Below are 20964 nucleotides of genomic sequence, written 5' to 3' on the forward strand. Positions count from 1 at the left end.
GTAATAAGGCGAATTAACTCAGCTAAGTTGGTCTAGTAAGAGAAGCAGAGGATATGGCAGCTTCTTTTCAAAGTTAGGATTCTGACTTGAGAATCCTGATAAACCAAAACTCCTGCAATAGTCTTAAACTGGAGATGAAAAATAAATCTTCCTAGAGAGTATTTGAAAGGTTGTGAAATGATTAATCAGGATATTTTGAAAAGACTTGGAAAATGCTTATAGCTTCTAAAGATACCAAATGACTTTTATTTGTGCAAGTGATAATATTTATTTAATCAAGCCTGTCTATAAATTAATTCATTCCAGAATTGCTAAGGAGGAAAAATTAAAGGAAGGAATATAGAGGTCAGGCAACTGTGCTTTTTTGGAGAAGGAAATTATCCTGAGTAGTTAGTGAGAGCAGTAGAACTAAAGAACCTTCAGGTATGTGATATGTGCTCATGCTATGTATGGAATGCATTTTAAATGCTGTTTACTTCTAGTTAAAGGCCAAAGTTCAAGGGCTTGCTACATCTTGGCTTGGCCTCTCATACAGGGATTTTCTGTAGCTATGGGGAAGATGGAGTTCTGTGATGATTCCTGTTTCTACTTTGTATAATTCGGACCATCCAAAATTGTCACTTTATGCAGCTGCAGAAAAAAAAAAGGCATTTCTAAATCATTTGAATGTATTCCAACAGCAAAAATCTGGTTTGTTACTGGCATTTTCCTTGCACATGAACATAATAATCTTGTTTGGAGCCTGTCAATGTCTGGAAATGGTCCTCTTACCAAGCAGAGAATGATATACTTCAATTTTTTGTTGCCCTGTTCTGTAATGCAGAGGGGTGATAACAAGTTAATTTAATCCTAACCTGAGGGTACAAGCAATAGACATTGATAGGTTTAAAACCAAGTGTCTGCAGAATACCATTTCTCTATAAAGGGCCTGTTGTTCATTTCCAGGTTATGTTTTATTTTATTGCATTACTAGGGAGAACCACAGCCAGAACTAAGAGTTGAAAACAGACCAGTGTGATCACTGAGTAGTTAAACACAGCGTTCTTGAGTCAACATGGACAAAAAAATAAGCTAATTCTAAACTTTTTCCTTAACTTTGGCTTTTTTAGTTGTACAGATATTGATAATTTGCAGTGGGTTCAGAGAGGAGTCACAGGACTCATCAAAGAATTGACAAATGTGCCATGGACTGAGACCACAGGAGCTCAGTTCATTTAGCTTATTCAAGAGATGATTAAAGGCTTAATTAGTTGTTCTGTAGTTAATTACTAATACCAGGCTCTACAATCTGGTTGCCAAAGATTGTAAAAATCCTGTGGCTGAAATCAGGATCCATTAATTTGCAAATTGCACAACTGTGGGCTCAGTTAATCTTTGGGAAAAGGTTTGGCCTGGTCAACTTCCACAATCACAGTGATGCTGCCCAGCTGTGGAATCACTGAAGTGCACAATCCCTAAACTGGGCACTAAATGAGATTGGCTTAAAAATCTTGGCACATAAACATATTGCTATTCCTCATTTATCTTCTGGCTCTTTCAGACTCTTCATAGAAAAGCTTAAAAATATTGATGGCAACAACAGGATTAAATAATTCTCATTCTAAGGACACCTCCAAGTTTGGAGTCTGAAAATAAAAGACCTGAAACCAAATTTCATTACATTTATGATGAAATCAAGAAAATTAAAATAAGATAAATATCAAATCTATGATACGAAAATTTATCATGGAACATTTTGAAAAGGAAAATGTGACCCAATAAAAAAGCTGCCAACCTAATCTGTAAGATGGCACTATACTAGTGCCATCTTGGAGTACAGAGTGCATGCACCTACTGTAATACAGAAGGAAAGAGAAACTAATGACTTTAACAAAGAATCACAGCTTTGCATTTACAGTGCTCTTGATCATCATTGCAAGATATAAAGAGCTGGTCTAGTTATTGCTTTGCTTTTATATTTTTCATTTCCCTCTCCTGCACACCTGCATTCCCTGCTTTCTCCACATCTTAGAATGGTGTTTTGGTTTTGCTTGGCCTGGTTTTTGGCAGCAGAGGTGGCTCCTGTGAGGAGCTGCTGGAAACTTCCACCATGTCCAGCAGAGCCAATCCCTGATGGCTCTGAACAGGGACATACTGCTGGCCAAGGCTGGGCCAAGGAGAGAGGGCAGTACCATCTGTGATTGCATATTCAAGAAGAAAATCAAAATAAACTGCACACAGTTGTCTCCTAGTCAGAGAAGTGGAGGAGGTGAGAGCATGTGAGGAAAACACCATGGAGACACCAAGGTCAGTGGAGAAGGAGGGGGAGGAGGTGCTGCAGGTGCCAGAGCTGAGACTCCACTGCAGGCCATGGTGAGACCGTGGTGAAGCAGCTGAGCCCCTGCAGCCCCTGGGGATCCAGGGGGGATGCAGAGATCCATCCCCAGCCCATGGGGATCCACGGAGATCCACCCACCATGCTGGAGCAGGTGGATGCCTGGAGGAGGCTGTGATGCAATGAGAGAACCAGTGGAGAGAGGGGGCCCTGCTTCCAGGCTGGAGCAGCCTGTCCTTGGAGGACTGCACCCCATGGGAAGAGAGAAGGCATGTTAGAAGGAAAGTTCAATTTTTTGGAAGTACAGAATCAATCTGGATCTGGTTTGGGCAATGCAAAGGCAGAGTCTAGGTGTAAATAAGGCACTCTTTTATTCAGCTGCTGGGCTCTTATTAAAAAAGTTTATACTGGTTAGATAGAGGCACAAAATGAGTTCTCATAGGTCTTGTTTTTTATGTCTTCCTATTAATTTAGAATGTAAAGGATTTGGGACGTGCTGCTGTCTTGGACATATCTTGCATGTACACTTCCACAGCTACACATTCCTAAGATACTCAGATAAAACTTTCTACATGTCAATCAGTACATTTTAAACAGCTATTGTACAAGGCATTAGTGATAATGAAAAAATGATTAATAATTTAAAGTTTGTATGGCTTCAAACTTTGATTTATTACTTTCTGAGATGACAGTAGTATATTTAGAAGAATCTAGGAACGTGACATATAATTAAAAAGTAGCACTTGGAATGTGGGCCAGGCTTTCTGGCAACCATCCACGGGGAGCATGGTGTTAGGATTGCCACTGGGGAGAGAAAGATTCTAGAATGGATTTATGTGCACAAGGAAATGATAAAAGAAGACTCAAAACTGATGTTGCAGATGTTGACAGTGTATAAAAGAAAAATAGAGTAGCATTTTACCCTTTGTTAATATGAGAATATAGGTAACCAAGATCCCATATTCTTTGTCCAAAGTATGTGCTGTATCTGGGATGAAGAACCTACTCCACTTTTTGGGGTTTTGTTCCTAAATCTGTCACCTCATATTTACTCCTTCTTGTGGACAGCAATGACATATTTTCTGCTTTTGAGCTTTCACTCAGCAGTTTTTCCATGGAAGAGGCCTATGAACACTTGGATAAATGTGGTTTTCAGAGGAATGCAGATGAAAACCAAAGCCAAGGTGAGGGTCAGTGTGTCTTGGTGACACAGTTCTAAGCTATGGCACCTGCTGAAAAGCAAAGCCTAGAGCAGTACAGTACCAGAGGTGACACACAGCAGGATCTCATCCACTTACAGTAGCTGTGTATAAAATCCAGAAAACACCTGGGGAAATCCATTGTCTCGGGATTAGCTGGAAACAACTCCTGGATTTGAGAATTTGCAGTTGGCCTTTGTTTGTATGACAAGGCAGGCTTTATGTTTGTAGAAAGGGGAAGAGCCCAGGTTCTCTTTCCAAAGTTCAAAAATATCAGGATGCAAGCACTTTCTCCTTGCCTTTTAAACTCTATTTCTCTGTGCAACAGTTTCTTCACAGTAAGAAATTTAGAACTGAAGAGAGTCTTCTGTGCCTGAGAGCTTTTTCATGTATATTTTTTTTTTCTAACCCCCTTATATTTCATAAAATCTTACAATGTCTTTTCCTCCATATTTGGTCTAAGATTGATATTTTAGACTAAAGTATTATACACCCAAAGACAGCCTTTCTAAATGTTTTTAAAAATAAAAATGCCTTATAGAATGAGCCAAGTTTGACTTTCCTCATTGGGTATTTTGACAGAAGTAGGGTAAGGGTGAGCATATGTGACTCTATCTAGCAGCCCCAGACAGTATCTCTGAGATGTGGTGGAGGAGACAGACATGTGCCAAGAGGTCGATTGGAGAAAGGATAATTTCTTTGTTTGGATCAGATCAGATGCATCTTGAGAAGTATGTTTGGTTTTGCCTAAAAAAGAAACCAAAACAACAAAGTAAAACAATTTTCTTGGCAATAGAAGGGAAGAAGGGAAGTAGGCTTATGTAAGTTGATTTAAAGTAATGGGAGGTTTTTCCTTTGTTGTCATTTCTAGTTTACTGAATATATAATCTTATTTTACTTGCTCAGTTTCATAATGGAGAAACACTTCCGAGGGGATAAACCTTCATCCCATTAATACAGCTGACAGTGAAATTAAGTGCATTCTACAGCTTTGCAAGACTTAGTTGTCCACTGAATTTTTTGTACTTATTCAAAGTCATTGAGCAAAGAGTTCAAACTTAACTACTGGATAAAACTCCCAGATTTTCCAATTTTAAATTCTCTTTTTTATCTTAGGTGTATTTTTGTTTTCATCACTAGTGAATGTCTGAGGAAAAGACATATGTATGGAGACATAAATGAAAATCTATCTCTATAAGTGTATATATCTGTCTCCTGCATGGTGGAGAATGCTGCAGTCTGTTCTCACACCAAAGGATGTTGACACATATGTGTGATTCACTGAAGTATTTCAGGAAATATTATGGACACAAGATAGTTCTGTGACCACAGTTCTGCAACTAAGTTGTCAAGTCCTGCATCAGAAGAATTTTAATTTCTAGTACAAGGTTAATGTCTCTTTTCCTGCCCATGCAGAGATAGTCAGATCACAGCTCTGCTCTGCCCTTTGTTTGTACAGCACACAGATCACTTCTGAGAGCCAGGATGATATTGTAACCAGTTTTTTAGTGCTTGCCTGTTTTCCCAGAGCTTGTTTCCAGTGAGATTCCATTGTACAGCCTGAGGCACAGCTTCTCCCTTTAAGCTCTGTGACTATTGAAGCATTTCAGAGCTGGCTCAGCAGTCTGGTCTCTTCAGCACAGCCCCAAGTGCCACTGTCAAACACAGAGTTACATTTTCATGGTCCAGAAATTCAACAGGTGCTCAACTTCTGTGCTCTGTGTGGGGAGATGGAAGCCTGTGCTTGAGAATTCTGTGACATCTGTATCTTTCAGCTTGGGCTTTTTGCCCTTTAGTCCTAGTAAAGCCCTGGGGTGAATATCACATAAACTCTTAAATGCCATTTGGAGGTGCACATACAGCAGCACCATGCTGGTACAAATGAACAGACTTGCTCTGAACTGACTCAGTTTTGGAAATTTTTCTTCCCAGGCTGATTTGCAGTGATGTCTGTTCAAATTAGTCTGAACATAGAAATGTCCACTCCTGCCGTGGAGCTTTGTGAAAAGAATTGATTACTGTGTTTGAAGTGCCCAAGGTGAAATGTTGATTGGTGTGTGGAAAAGTGAGATGCAGTGGGCAATGCACAAAAGGACCATATGAACTTGTGAAGTCTACAATAATAACTATCTTTCATCCATGCCTTTTTGGTACCTTCCTTCTTTCCCCCGTTGCTCCAGCTGAATTGCAATACCAGTGTCTGGGCATGTGCAGAGGGTAATTCATGAGCATTTTCTCTTTTTAGAAACCTGATATCAATAACTGCCTCACCTAAAAGGCATTAGGCTCTGATTCAGGGAGGATCTGTGCTCTCTGCATGGAGAAGAAAGTATGCTAGAATCAACTGGTGAATCTAATAATGATATGTCAAAATAAAGCATAAAATTTCCCCAAAAATGTTGGGTCAGGAAAGTTACTCTCCAGCTTTCATTATACTGGAGAAGGGGGCTTATACTAATGAACAATGTTTCAGTTTTTTCCTTATATGAAGATGTTAAACTCAGGAAGTTAGGTGAACTTTTAGCCCAGTGCTTACACTGATTTATTTTTAATGTTGACATGATTTATACTGAATACATTTCTCAGCGTTTACCTACAACTATTTCTGACATTTCATCATGTCTACCACTATAAAAGAGTGAATTTTCACATCATCTAGCAAGTTATATTTCATAGTACTGCCATGTGATTTGGAATTATATTTTGAGTTCACTGTCATGTTTTTGTGAATTTTGCAATGAAATCTTTATTCCCTACTATAATATATTTGAAGGGGTAGGAGCAAGATGTCAGGGGTAGGAAAGAAGGAACAAGAGGGAACAAGAGTTCCCTCTTTCCTACCCCTGACATGTGACTGTGGTTTGTGAATTCTGCTAGTTGCAGTTTTGGCACTAAGGAGGATTTTTTTATTTTACCTGTCAGCAGCAGGTTGGTGGCTTTATAAAATCTCTGCTATCATAAACTGCCAGGTGCCTCATTAAATTACACATTTTTACATTTTTACATTGTCAGGCCTGGTTCTCTGTTAAATTAGGAAATACACATATGCTACAGGAAAGAGAACAGTTTGTGCATGATCAGGTGAAAATTATTTGCTCCAAATCCTTTTTTCAATTGAGATTAAAAGAAGAAAGAAAACCAACCAAGCAAAACAAAGGCCAAAAGAAAAATATTCCACTGGATTACAGATTGCCAGGTATTTATCCTGATATATTTAGATAATGAAGTAGAAGCCTTAGTGCAAGATACTGCTCTGTCTTTAGTGACAGAGTAGACAGAATCAGGATGGAAAATAAAATTTGATGATCAATTTATATAGTCTGAAGTTAATCTGCTGCTTTGAAAACTAAAAGCAATAATATAAATTTTAACTTAGAGAAAAGCCTGTCTTAACTGTCTTCCATCTGTTTTTCTCATCCTGATACTGTGATAGAGCTGCAGTTGAGGAGTTTCTGAAGTACAGGAAGCAATTTTATCAGTGCTTTCCATAACTGCAGAGTTCTTCACTGATGGATGCTGAAGTCCCTGAATATTTTCAAGCGTTTCTGTCAACAGGAGATATGGTTTATGTCAACTCAACTCACAAACATAAGGCACACAATATGTTGCTGAGAGTCTCAAACTGTGTAAATCAAGCTGTAAAATCCATTTTAACCCATCCAGTTTTTAAAAATTGGTTCATGACTTTAAAATACACTTTAAAGTTCAATAATAAGTAAAAAGATAAAGAAGCCTTCATTAATAATAGTCCAAATTAATTTTTCCTTAAATTAATACCATGCTAATACTAATTCCATGTCAATGCATTTGGAATACATTCAAATACTGACAACAGTTTTGACTCTGTAACCATGATCACTCTGCGTTAGAATGGATTTATAAAAAAAAGTGATTAAAAAGTACCTTACAGCTCTTAAGGTGTATTTGGACTTCATTATTTTGAGGACAAGATAACTATAAATATTTTCCTATGCTTTTCAATCCAATTCTTATTATTGCTCACATTTTCACAATCAATTCCTTTCCATGGGTTTTTTTACAAGGTTGCAATACTGCCTTGCACAAAGAGGCTGTATCTCTTTGTCCTACAGCTTTGCTCATGGCATGATTCTTTGCAGCCCATGTGCAGTGTCTTTTGTGCCTCCCTTTGTCTCTGTCATCTATCATTTCACTGGCTGTTGAAAGTATAGATTTTATCATGTGAGTTAAACCTTTGTTTAAAAGCTTTCTGTTAGGATTATTGTTATTACTGCTGTGGAAAGTTGGCAATCAATTATTTGTGTGCTCTTTTATTGTTTTGTGGATTGACTGTGGAGCAGTTTGGGTTGGAAGAGATCTTTAAGGGTCATCTACTCTAATTCCCCTGCAAAGAACAGGGACATCTTCCCTTTGATTGTGGTGCTCAGAGCCTGACCTGGAATGTTTCCAGGGAGGGGACATCAACCAACCCTGAATGACCTGTCCCAGTGCCTCACCAACTTCACAGTAAACAATTTCTTCCTTATATCTACTCTGAACCTACCACCTTTTAATGTAAAACCTCTCTTATTCTATTGCAAGATATTTTCTTCCAATTGTTTCCATCCTTTGCCTCTTTCTACCTTTGTAATCACCAATTCTTTTAAAATTACTTACAAACAATATGAATAGAAGACAACTGTGAATAATTCTCACCTCAATGTCTTTAATAGAAAAGACATCAGGTGGAGCCTGTGTTTTTCTGCTTACCTTATTGATATTTTCTTCAATGCTGAAAACATTGCAAAAGGAGATCTTTGCCTAGGAATTCACAAATATTCTTTAAGTTTTGCTTGAACAATTTAGAGACTGGTAAAGAATATTACCTGTGTCAAATGGCATTTCCATTGCATGATGCTCACTGCATGTTAAAATATGAGTTTATGCACTACAAGTCAATAAATGCAGACTCTAATCAAAAGTTTTGCTTGCATAGGAAAAAAATCTGCTGCATGTAATAATGCCTTCTCTAGAAGATATTGAAATGTGATGAACCACAACCATTTTTTGATTAAGTAAGGTTTTTTCAATTTGATACTTAAAAAGAGCTATGAATATCATTCAGTCATACTTTCCTATCAATGCCTTCCAACTGGCTGCCAAAATTGAGATTACCTATTTTCTAGAATATTAGATTCCAAAAAAATCATTTCTCAAGTGATGCAGAAAGATTATAATCTGTAGCTAGCACATATGCAAAGCCATTTTCCTGTAAGGTGTGAAATTAAGAAATAAAATCTTGTCTGTCACTATTGTATATGATTTTATGGACTTTGCTTCTGAACATTCAACATCCTGGAGCTGTTATTTAAGTACTCATGGTTGCATACTGTCCTGGACCACTATATTTATGTTTTGAAATCCTTCCCCTGGATTGTTTGTCTTCACATTTTAAGGTCTCTAGGACAGTGTTTTCACTGTCTTCCTAACACTGGACATTGTTTAATTTAAAAGGAGCTTTCTTAGTCCAACAGATTTAATCAAGGTTGCAGAGAATGTCCAATCTTTCCATATTTCTTTCTTTTAACTCTTGTTGCCTGTTGGACAGAGATGCACAGACTTCTCTGCTGCTTCCATCTGGTTTTGCTTAAATTCTGCCTCAAATATGATTCCCAGAATTTACTCAGGCTGCTGCTTTGTTCTTGAAAAGGCTTTAGCTTCACAGATTTTTTTTTTTTTAAATTTTTTTTTCTCTCAAACCTCTGTCTTTAACAGCAAGCCTTTTGGAAATGTTGGCATGGCCATGCAAGATGTGTACTATGCTTTATCTTTGCTGTGTTCTAGTCTGTCTCTGACTGTGGATCTAATCTGTGTGTTTCTAATACATCCTCATCACCATGGCAACTGGATGTCAGATCCAGGCTACATGGAAACATGAAGTATTTCCTCCAGAAAGCCCTGCTCTCCACCTCTCCTGATCCAGCTGCTGTTGCTTAGTTACTCAGAGCTGGGCTTTGCCTTTTGACAAATGTGAGCCAGTGCATGTTTGTCACTGAACACTATCTCAGGTACAATATTAAGAGGCTTTTTGACCTGCCCTGCCTCTGTCAGTCATGATGCCACCCCTACTTCCTTGTTGCTTTTGAGGACAAGAAAGAGACAATAATCCTGGGTTTTTGAAAACTTTAGGAGTGAATAAGCATTAATTAAATGGTTGTCTGGCAAAGTAAAAACTGTAACTTTACTATGTAGTGAAGAAGATTGACATTTGACAAGGAATAATAACAGTTTATCTAAATATACATATTCATTCTGTCTACTGTTTTAGAATACTGTAATAATCTGTTTCTCCACACTGCTACATTTAACCAGACCCTTTGGTTTTTCCAGGATATGTGTTGTGTGAAGAAGGAGGCGGCTTGCTCTGCTGGTGAAGCATTAGTATGCTTGGCTAGAATATAAACTGTTTCAAAATATTGTTTGGCTAAAAACGTACAAAGACATTTTTACACTATACTTTGTTTATTTAGGTGTCTCACAGCTTTTATTTGGCACATTCCTGAAGGAGTAAATAGTGTTTAAGAATGCATAATGGATTTTGTAATGTACTCATCCCAAGATACATTTGTACATCTGCTCAGTGTTTTTATTACTATCTTCAGAGGCTTTATAACCAGCTGAACATTTTCATATCTTGTATGAGTAAAACTTCCATTTTACTCAAATTGTGCAAACAGTCTTTGGGGCAAGGATTATAAAAGCACAAGAGAAGTAAGGGCCTGTTGATCTGAAAGGGTAAGAGATGGTGATTTGCCATAGTACCAGATAAGTGTGCTGGTAAATCCAATAATTGCACATTCGTACTCTGGTGATGCTCCCAGGAATGGAGCAGGAGAGGTTTACTTTATTTTTATAGCCCACTGCAACTGGGATACACTTTACCTGCTAAAACATTTCTCTCTAAAGCTTTTCATGCCTCCAATTGCTGTATGCAAGAAGTATGATGTGTTGATAAACACAGGATGACTTTGGAACCTCCTTCAAAGCATTATTTTTTGGTCCCAGCTGCACTGTGCTGTACCATTAAGTCAGCCTGCTCCTGGAACTCCTTGTCTCTGAATACCTGTGCAATAGGAATGGGATATTTTTTGTGAAGTGCTAGGTAACAGGTTTGCAAGGTCTTGTGTTTCAAATGGCTTTTGTAAAGACTGGTGGATGGATCTGTCCCCGAGAAATTTCTGTAAGGATGACTTTTATTTCCAAGGCTGTGCCTTGCCTTTGTCATTCATCACTTTGACAATAGCTCTGAATAAAATTGTCCCTTTTGCTGTGTTGTGCATTAAATATGCACACTTGGCTGGATTCAGCAGCAGTCACATTTGCTTTCTTTTCCCCTGCTTTGCAGTATGTTCCACTGGCTTCCTCTATTGCTTGTTGTGACACTTTTCCTGGTCTGCCACTTGCCAGAAGTTTGAATTTCCTGGCTGCTGATAGTTACTCTTCCATCAGACTGTGCAGAAATTCATGCTTGCTGTGTGTTAGAACTGGCCCCTTTTTTTTTTGCAGTATTCATGACTAATTTTGCTCTGTGATGAAAATGCAATATCCATTGCATTTTCATCACAGAAGCAAAATTAATCATGAATACTGCAAAAAAGGCTTCTGTTCAATTTGCTTAATTCCTGCATTCTCAAAATTTGTTTTCTCTTTTCCACTTGGAAAACCATTTCTGTCAGCTGTTTTCCATGTTGTTCACCCTTTCTCTTTACATTGTGGCATCTTATAGTTCTGTGGTGTTGTATTTTCTTACAGTCCTTTCATTTTTCACAATCCTCAATTTGTATCATGCAGAAGTGTGGAAATGAGTATGTTCCACTGAAAATACAGAAATACCCTGTCTGCAGTAACATGAATTAATTTATCTATCAGGATGACTGACTTTTGACTTCTGCTCTCAGCTCAAAGCAATTGCTGGGTGGGCAGTCCCATCTATTAGGGGCACGTTGGAGACAGGTCTAACTGCCCCATATACCTGGATTCTGGGACAACAGCTCTAGTAAAACAGAATCTTTCTATTTTGTTCTGGGATGCCCTTGACTTCTGCTCTGAGTTTCTCCTTTAAATTAGAACAGAAGTTTCTATTCAGTTTTCATAGCTGGTGCCTAAATGCTGTTTCCAGAGCTTTTCTCTAACCTGCCCACTGCTCAGCCCCCACACTGTTTGCTTTTAGCTGTTACATCTGAGAAGTTAGGCAAAGTCCAGCCAGGCAAGCTCCAAATGGGTGAAGTGGGCTCAAATTGCCACTGATTTGCTGCAGGACATTTTCTGTAACCCATGAGAAGGCAAGCCCTTTGGAGACAGAAATGAATCTGTATCCCAGAATGCTGTTAGAGAGGAGTTTGCAGCTGTAATTCTGGCTTTCAGAACTAATTAAGTTGTAATTCTGGCTTTCAACTAATTAAGTTGAATCTCAGTCCATCTCATTCATTAAAAAAAAAACAAAAAAAAACACCTCCACACCTCCCCCATCAAACAAAAAAAAAAGAACACTATACCCCCCCATACCACAAAACAATACAAAGCATCACCCAAATGCACTCATGAAACTCAGCATAAAAAATAAACACATCTGGCCATACTGCAGCTCTTCTGCTGCCACTTCAAAGGAGAAGGGTGAAGTTATTAGGGCAATGTTGGAAGATGAAGGCACTGCATGCCTACTGCTATGCCTTTATGCAGTCACGTACTGGAAGCCTTTAGCATCCCATATTCCTGCAAGGAGGGAATGTGATTTCTGACATTGGTGAACAGTTCCCAGCACATGAAGCAAAATGGACAAACACCTTCTTTTATGTCTACAGATGGCCAGATGCTTTGATCTGTGAGCTGATGCATCCACATTACCCTGGAGTCAGAGAGAGGGGAAGAGAGAGAAAAAAGTGAAGGCAGTTGCCAAAACTGGCATCCAGCCCCAGCTCTTGAGTCTGCTGGACCACCCTGAAAAGCATTCATATTAGTGTTGAGTAGTGTAATTATTAGATTGTTGGTATATGTCCCAGCAAAGTATGTGATTTTGTTATTCTTTAAAATATGACCAGACTAAATATGTTGTCAATGTCATAAAAACTAAGCTAATATTGTTGCTATCTCTGAGCCAGAAAAAGTGCAGGATTTTGCATTCCTTTTCCAGTGCTTGGGCCCTTAGGCTGTGCTTGCATTGCTCTGTGGTAGGACAGAGCTGCTCTGCAGTTAGGGCAGCTGCTGAGGCTGTCAGATATTACAGGAGGGAAGATCATTTCCAATGCCAGCCTTTCTGACAGATTTCCAGGGGAAAGTAATGATCATATCACAAAAGGAATAGAATAGGGAGAAAAGACTAAAGATCTTTAGAAACTTTTCTTTGCTTGAGAATAAAGCAGAATATGGCAGGAAAGAGAACATTCTTCATAGTTACTGAGTTCCTCAGTGTTTTCCCTTATTTTCTGTAAAAACGTGCTGCAATAATTGAAATGCAAAATGGGTTGTGTAAGTATTAGTTTTGTTCCATACTCTGGATTCTGTGGACATTGAAAAAGTCATTACCTTTGGCTGTTGCACATCTTTTAGCCTGTGCCCCTTCCTTACCTTTGTTCAGTCCTTTTTGGGCCAGCAGGATCTGTGACAGCCACTTAATTGCTACATGCATTTGTACTGTTCTTTGGCAATCTCATTTCAGTTTTGTGTCACTGTACTTATTTTCCTGGAGGCTGGATTTATGTTAAATGTCAGTAAAAACAGGCAACACCTACAACAAACAATGGTGCAGCAAAATCCCATATAATTGCAAACCAGCTCATCTAAAAGACATGGGAAAGGGAATATTTTATTGTATTTTATCTGCCAGGAAGCAAAAGCAGAAATCATATTTCAAGAACTGTGGTGAAAGCTATTTCCATTTATTATCTTCGAGCCCCATAACACCGCATTGATGATTTTGCATTTATATTAAGCTTTATATATATATTTTTTTTAATTTCTCACCAAATTTCTGAATATTCTCACAGATTAATTTGCCACCATTGACATTTTACTATCTGGGGGATGCAGATGATTCTCACAGTAACTGAAAAACTTAAGAATACTGCTTCTAAATGATGTACTAGGGGAATTTAAACAGTTTTCTGGAATTACTAAAATTGGAAATTGCCCGGAACAAGTTAAACAAACAGGTTATTAGATGATGATTGATTTAATGGGACATATGGTCAGAAATGCAGCTGTATTTGGGGTGGTGCATGTGGACAGAGATGCACCCACGTAGCAGTGGTATAAAGTTCAGAACAAAGAGATCCAGAGTGAAATCTCTGCCTGAAGGTGCAGCAGCCAGCAGAGACTCATGACTTCCAGGTTTGCTGTTTTGTTCTGTGGCTACATTTGTCCCTACACCACTTTTCCTTGTATTACAAGGATCAAACTGATTGTAGCCCTATTTGCTTCTTTTATTGAAGTGGTTGGTGCCTAAAATGTAACTTGATATATTGTAAGAAGGACAGCCAGCATAACAGACATGCAGGGTGTGGGAAGGCAGGGAATTATCACCAGCTTTCATTTTGAAGGAATACAGTGAGCATAGGTCACATTTTAATTGTGCCCTCTTATTTAAAATGCCTCCTTTATGCTCCTTCCAACTAAAAAGTAAGTCTGTTAGTTTCAGAGTCATGGGATTAATGTTTAGAGTGATCAGGAGTTGGATGGTGAGTGTTGTCAGCCTAATGCAGAATATGGACTCCACCAGACCCAATTTTATTTCCATGGAGTTCTCTAATCTGTAATATGGATATATAAACATGTTAAAGTGACTCTTCACCGATGGTCTAAAAATATTAATTTAAATTACCTGTGGATATTTCAATATGATTTTTTAAAAGTGATTTATATTTGTATTTTTTATAGACACATATTTATTTGATATGCTACTGGAAGTACTTCAATTCAGAACTTGAGAGGTGAATGACTAAAGTTGTGCCATAACCTTATGGAACTGGAATGCAGATAGAATTCAAAAAAAATTGTCATTGGGTTGGGAGGCAGAGGGTTCTGCTCATGAGTGGCATTAGAGCTCTGATTCATTAGGAAAGGACATTAAAACTAAGGCCCAGAGGAATCCAGGATAGGAGACATCCAGTGAATTGATAAAACTTAAATACCAAAGTACAATGGGCAGTCTTGGAATGACATCCAAACATAAGCTGCTAAAAAGCACTGCAGGGTATTTTAAATATAAATTAATATGAAATTATTCTGTTTGATTTCTTTGGCTTTTCTTTAATCCTGATGACTGCAGGGCATATAAAGAACCTATAGCCCTCTGGAAGCTTGAGAAATGGAGTCTTCTCTTTCTGTTCTCTAAACAGACCTTTCTAGCAACACCAGGAAAAGTAAAAGAACAAAACCCCAACCCTCTGAACTTGGTCACTCTTTTCAAAGATGAATTAAACTTATTGCCCTATCTCAGGATAGTGATGCTGATTCAACAGTGCCACTGCAATTTTTAGTGATTTGGGTACTCCATTGTACATGAAGTATAGGAGCAGAATCAGAATATCAGTTTTTGAACTGGTACTGAGAAGTTCCTGTGGGCTGAGGAACAGAATTCTCATTTTAATGCTCAGGTAATGTCTAAATGCTGAACAATGGGCTGATATTTTGCGATGTTGATGTAGGAGAATATTTTTACGAACCAATGACAGATCTCAGTCTTGAGAGCTGATTTGTGATGTTCAGGTCACAGCTCATTCTTGGAGTCACTACAGATTGGGAAACCACTGGGCAATGTGCTTTGCCAGCAAGGCAGGACTGAAGTTAGTGCCCTTGGACCAGTGGCATCAGCTTGTTTGACGTGTGTCTGGTGGGGCAGATTATAAGTGTGTATGTCATCTTCTAGAGAAACAAGTAACTGCACTCCATGTGTTTTAAAAATAAGATCTGTTTTGTTGACCTTGCTTTTTCAGCATTTCTTCTATATAAACCTAAATATTTAGGTGAAAGCAACATGCAAAGTTGTGTAGCTGAGACATTTCCATTTTTCTGCTGTTTTTTCTTGATGAATGCAGGGGAAGATAACAATTTGCCTTTTTTCCACTCCATTAAAATCACATTTGAAGCAATCTTCTGGAATCAGTACAGTGACATTATTTTGCAAACTAATGGCTGCTTTATTTCAAATGCTTGAGCAAATGTTACTGTGTATTCATGTATGCACACTTTTGCAAATTAAATAATGCATCTGTGATTTCACTTCTGGTTTTTTCCTTTCTGTTCTGCTGACTTCATATAAGATTGAACTGGGAATATCCTGTATCTTAATTGTTTCTCACCTTTCAAAATTCACAGTTTGAAATCCAGTAACTTTCTAAGACATGTTCATTGATTTCTCATTTCCCACTATTGAATTAAATCTGCAGCTAAAGGACACACTTGAGCAGCCTGGGGTCTCAGGGACTGATGGATGGGGACGTCTTAAACAGAACAGTTTCAGCATCAAGGATTTGCTTTGTAGTTCTCTTTCTATGGAAATAAAAACTAATTGGGTAATTGTTGTGGAATGTGTGTTCAGTGTTTTCCAAATAGCAACTAGTGGTATTTGTAATGAGATGTGTTTTTATGCATATTCAAGTGCAAAGTAAAAGGTATTTCACTTTCTGTTCCAACATGAGAGCTTTCAAACATTACCAAATTTAATGTTAAAAAAATAAAGTGTTGCCATGAGACATTCCATGCATTTAGGGAAGGTACATTGAGTAAATAATCTAAATTAGGTTGAGTTATTTATGTTCTCCAGAAGAAGCAACGTGGTGGCTCAAGATAGATGCTCTAAAGAGCAATTCTAACTTATCTAAAAAATAGTGCCAGGTTTCTCTGTTGTATTTGAGCCATACTTCTGTTCTTTAGTTGAATTAGTCATTTTGGATCACTTATTTGACAAAGAAAACTAAAACCATTTTGCGACAGTTTTCAGTCAATAGACTTTTGGATATTGAAGAAGCTGAAGATGGTAGAATTTATGGGATTCTACTTCACAAAATCACTTTTCATTGTGTATGTGTTCTTTATTTTTTTCCAGATCCAGCCATAGTCAATGGAGTTTATTGGTCAGAATCTTTAAATAAGGTGTTTGTTGATAACTTTGATCGTGACCCTTCTCTCATCTGGCAGTACTTTGGGAGTGCAAAAGGATTTTTCAGGCAATATCCAGGTAGGAAGAAGAGAAGTTCTTAAAATACAAGAAAGAATTCCTTGGCTTGCAGGTTTAATTTTACTTCATCTAGTTCTAAGAGAGATTTCCAATCAACATTTTGAAAATTTTGAGGTTTTTTTCTACCAATTTATATTTGGAGGTGAAACCCTCATGGTAACTCATGTACTCATAAAAATTTCTATTCAGATAGAATATACAGATGTGAAAAATAACTTCTAAACAGGCTGTGAGAAGGAGAGCAAAAGGATTAGAGCCTTCATATAGTACTAAGCTTGAATTATGTTCTCTATCAATACACACAGTAGGACTTCATCATTATTTGTTGTTTTATTTTTAAACTTCCACTTAACCCAGCAGATTTACATCAAAAAATTTAAAAAACTTGTTTGGAAGTTTATTTTCACACCAGTTGTAATAAAATACAATCACATCACTTGAATTATTTCTATAGAAATTGGTTAAAACTTAAATTGTTGCCTATTAAGTTTCCTGTTTAATCTTATACAAAATTTACCCCATTATAATAAACTATGGGGTTAAATAAACTGAATCTCAGCTTCTGTAACTTTGAACCAGGCTCACAGTGGGTTTTGTTCCTTTGGCTGATGTGGTTTAGCAACCCATGTTTCTCTAAGTCTTGAGTTTAAGCAAGTTCACTGTAAGTCTGTATGACTGAAAGTGGCTGAGAGTAATGGCTACTACATCTGTGTTAGTTTTAGATTAGATTTCAGTTCCCAAGCTCCATGATATTTCAAATGTTAGTCCTTATTTCCAAGGCTATTTCTTGTTTTGTGCTGGAAAATGAGTGTAAAAAGCAGGAAGAGTTCCCCTGTCATTTTTTTTTCCTTGGAGATTTTTTTATCATATTTCTTCTGACCCACAACCAGGAGATGTCACCTCTTCATAGTGATGTGAAAATTCAGAGTATGACCTGTGAGTGAAGCAGGTAGTGTAAGGGCAGCTGCTGGAGGCAGCCATGGGTCAGAAGTGCTCAAGGTCTGGAAAGGACTTGGCAAGATGTGATGAAGCTTTCCAGCACCAAAGACCAAGAAGGGCAAGAATTTTGTGAAAATAGTGCCATGAACATGGCAGGCCTGAAGAGCTTTCACCTTACAGTAGGCTAAAAAGGAGTGAGGAAAAAAATTACTTCTGGTTGCCCTATTTTAGGAACTTTTCTCCCCCCCAGTATTTCCTATGCTATGATGGCACAACCTGTTAGATTAAAGTATGAAACTCCATTAACTGCTCCTTAGTCCCAATACCACAGACACATTTTCCACAGGTACTGTGAAAATTTAATTTAATATTTTATCCTCTCTTTTTTACAACAGGAATTAAATGGGAACCTGATGAGAATGGAGTCATTGCATTTGACTGCAGAAACAGAAAGTGGTAGGCAATTGATGACTGCTAGTGTTTAAGAAATTTGAAATGATGAAAAGTTCAGAATTTGAAAGCAGTTTTATCTTTCATCTCAGGTACATCCAGGCAGCCACTTCTCCAAAAGATGTGGTAATTTTAGTGGATGTCAGTGGCAGCATGAAAGGGCTTCGCCTGACTATTGCAAAACAGACAGTTTCATCTATTTTGGATACCCTTGGAGATGATGACTTCTTCAATATAATTGCTGTGAGTGTCTCAGGATTTGGTTTTTTTACTATTTTTCTTCCATCATTTCTTGTTATCTGTCATGTTTTGCTCAAGCCACTTGAAAAATGCTGCAGACAGGTGATGGGTGACATCTGAACCCGCTGGACAGACACATTTGTCTTTTCAGTGTTGGATTCTTCAAGTGTCAGAGATTTTGGGCTGTTTGTCTGTGACTTGCAATTTGAAACCCTTTAAAGAAGTAGTCTTTAGTCTGGGGTTGCAAAGAATAGTTATATACAATTTTTTTTTAGTTTGCTTGAACTTTGTATATTACTTTAACTTTTAACTTCAGAGTGTGTCTGCTTTCCCCCTCAGCTTCTGCAGTACAGTGCAAATTGCAAAATGGGTAAAATGTAAGGATTAACAGAGTCAGATTTTAGCTTTTTCTAAGGCTTGCATGGCATGATAAAATGCCAGCATAACTGCTCCATGTTCCTGGTCTGAAATGTGTGTCTGTGTAAGTTGTGTAGAGGGGCTGCTGGTGTTTCACAGCAGGGAGAGATCAGATCTCAGTGGCTCCCCTTGTGTACAGGTGAGTTTTCCATGGAACAGGTGCAAGTCTTAAAGCTGTGACAAGAAGCTGATTTTACTGTACTTAAGAGTAATGGGGTTAATCTTGTGGGTAAGGATGACTTCAACAAATCCAACACTGACATCAGAACTATGATTTGCAGGGGAGGGAAGGGAGGAGGAACTGGTTTTACATAAATTTTCTTTTGCTGATATTCTCTTGCTAATACTTTGTAAAAAAAAAGGGTTTTCTCCAATGTGTAAATGTCTTCAACTTCTTGACTATAAGGAAGATTTTGGCCTTTTTGTTTTCTTGCTACAAGAGAAGTGTCCTTTTTAAGGACACTTAAATTAACTAAATTAAATGACCCCAGAGATGCAGGTGTAAATCACTGAGATTGTACAGAAAATGGAGTATATGTGCATGAAGTATATCTACATATACTGTGTTTTTAACACATAGCCAGCAGTTCAGACTGTCATATTAATCTCTTTGCATGATAATTGCATAATTAGCAGAAACTCATGTTGTATAAAGATATAATTACATACTTTATCAAAAAAAGATTTACTGTCCTTTAAAAAAATGTGATTAACTGTAATCGAAATAACTTCTGTAAGTTAAAAGAATGTTTCAACTAGAATAATTACTAAGATGCCTGACCAGCCATTTTCTGGTGTTTAATCTGTGTTTATCAGTAGTTGTAACAGTTACTGTGAATTATGTAGGAAGAAAAAAGAAAAGTTGGTTTTCTAAGTGAAAATTTTACTTTGAGAAAATCAAAAGGCTCATCTATAACAACAAAAAATAAAAAGTAAAAACATATGTAAATTGAATCCAAACTAATGATTTTGCCTAAATTGTACAGTGGTAATATTGTGCAAATACTTTTTTAAAAAGCAAGTATGAAAAAGCTAATTATCACTTTTTCCAATTTAAAGCTCATTTGAAAATGAACTGAGCTGCATGTAAAACATCATGGAGTCATGGAATTTTTTACATTACTTATTGTCAAATTGCACAAGCTTGTCAACCCTGACTTTGTGTTGAGAAAAGGAAAGAATCACCCCCCTGAGCCTTTCCTCCCAGCTGCCCAGGCTGAAATTGTGCCCGAGCCCTCCGTGGGGCCAGTCCCAGCACCTCGGCTGCCCCTCAGCCTCTCCCCTCTCAGGGGGAGCACCAGGCAGCTGAGCCAAGGGCTGCTTGGCAGCAGCAGCTCTGTCTCTGCAGCTTCTCACTGCCCCTTCCCTCTCCCTGTTGTCCCTTCAGCTGGGTCACCCCTGTCCCCACCTCAGCCTGGCTCCCTCAGCGCTGTCCTCACCCTGCCACGGGTCACCCACAGCCCGTGGTGCCCAGCAGCACACCCCTTTCACCATGGCAGCTTCCCAGCTGTGTTTCCAGCTGTTCCCAGCTGCTGATGGCTCTTTCCAGACACCACAGCCCCCAGGCTGCTGTGCCTGCACTTGGGCTCCTTGCAGTGTCTCCAGCCACGGCTGGTGCAGGCTGGGAGGGCACAGGGCACTTTGTGGCCCTCTCCCACACTGCAGCCCTCCTGCTGTGCTTGCCTAGTGTCAGCAATTCTGAATTTCTAGGAAGAAACCTAATTATTGTGCTATTTGTCTGAGGTAATATTTTCCTCTCTAGGTTCTGTCCTCTCTAGAACCTCTTTTAGGAAAGATATGTGTGTGTTTTTTTAAATAAGTAGAAACAGCAATGGTGAATGTGTTTTTGTGCTTATGAGCTCAGCTGTTTAATTTCATTAGGAGGCTGAAATGAACCTGAAGGTGTTCATTGCATTGACAGAGGTACCACAGAAATGTAGGGCACCAAGGAGAGCATGACAGGAGTGTTGGAGAGGGGGTAAAGAGCTGTCCTGTTGCCTTGGGCTTCTGCAGGAAGAGTTTGTAGGGAGCTGTTTTATACTAAGTCAGGGAATAATAGAATATGCTGAGTTAGAAGGCATCCATCAGCCTCATCATGTCCAACTCCTGGCCCTGCACAGGACACCCCAAGAATCTCCCACCACGTGCCTGAGAGCATTGTCCAAACATTCCTTGAACTGTGACAGGCTTGGTGCTGTGGCCACTCCCCTGGG

The 20964-nt window shown here is 38.4% G+C and overlaps 1 protein-coding gene across 10 annotated transcripts in view; it reads left to right on the plus strand.

Moving 5' to 3' along the window:
- The window catches only part of CACNA2D3 (calcium voltage-gated channel auxiliary subunit alpha2delta 3), a 414102-nt gene that overhangs the window by 182719 nt on the left and 210419 nt on the right, over positions 1 to 20964 (plus strand). For all 10 annotated transcript variants that reach the window (XR_009487851.1, XR_009487850.1, XM_059856396.1 and 7 more), the window contains 3 exons: positions 16574 to 16705; positions 18040 to 18100; positions 18187 to 18337. Coding sequence is in view for 8 of the 10 variants with exons in the window: in XM_059856396.1 (XP_059712379.1) it covers positions 16574 to 16705; positions 18040 to 18100; positions 18187 to 18337 (344 nt within the window). In the remaining 2 variants the exon portion in view is untranslated. The remainder of the gene's footprint in view (positions 1 to 16573; positions 16706 to 18039; positions 18101 to 18186; positions 18338 to 20964) is intronic.

Source organism: Haemorhous mexicanus, chromosome 11, assembly GCF_027477595.1.
Source record: "Haemorhous mexicanus isolate bHaeMex1 chromosome 11, bHaeMex1.pri, whole genome shotgun sequence".
In the NCBI taxonomy this organism is placed as follows: Eukaryota; Metazoa; Chordata; class Aves; order Passeriformes; family Fringillidae; genus Haemorhous; species Haemorhous mexicanus.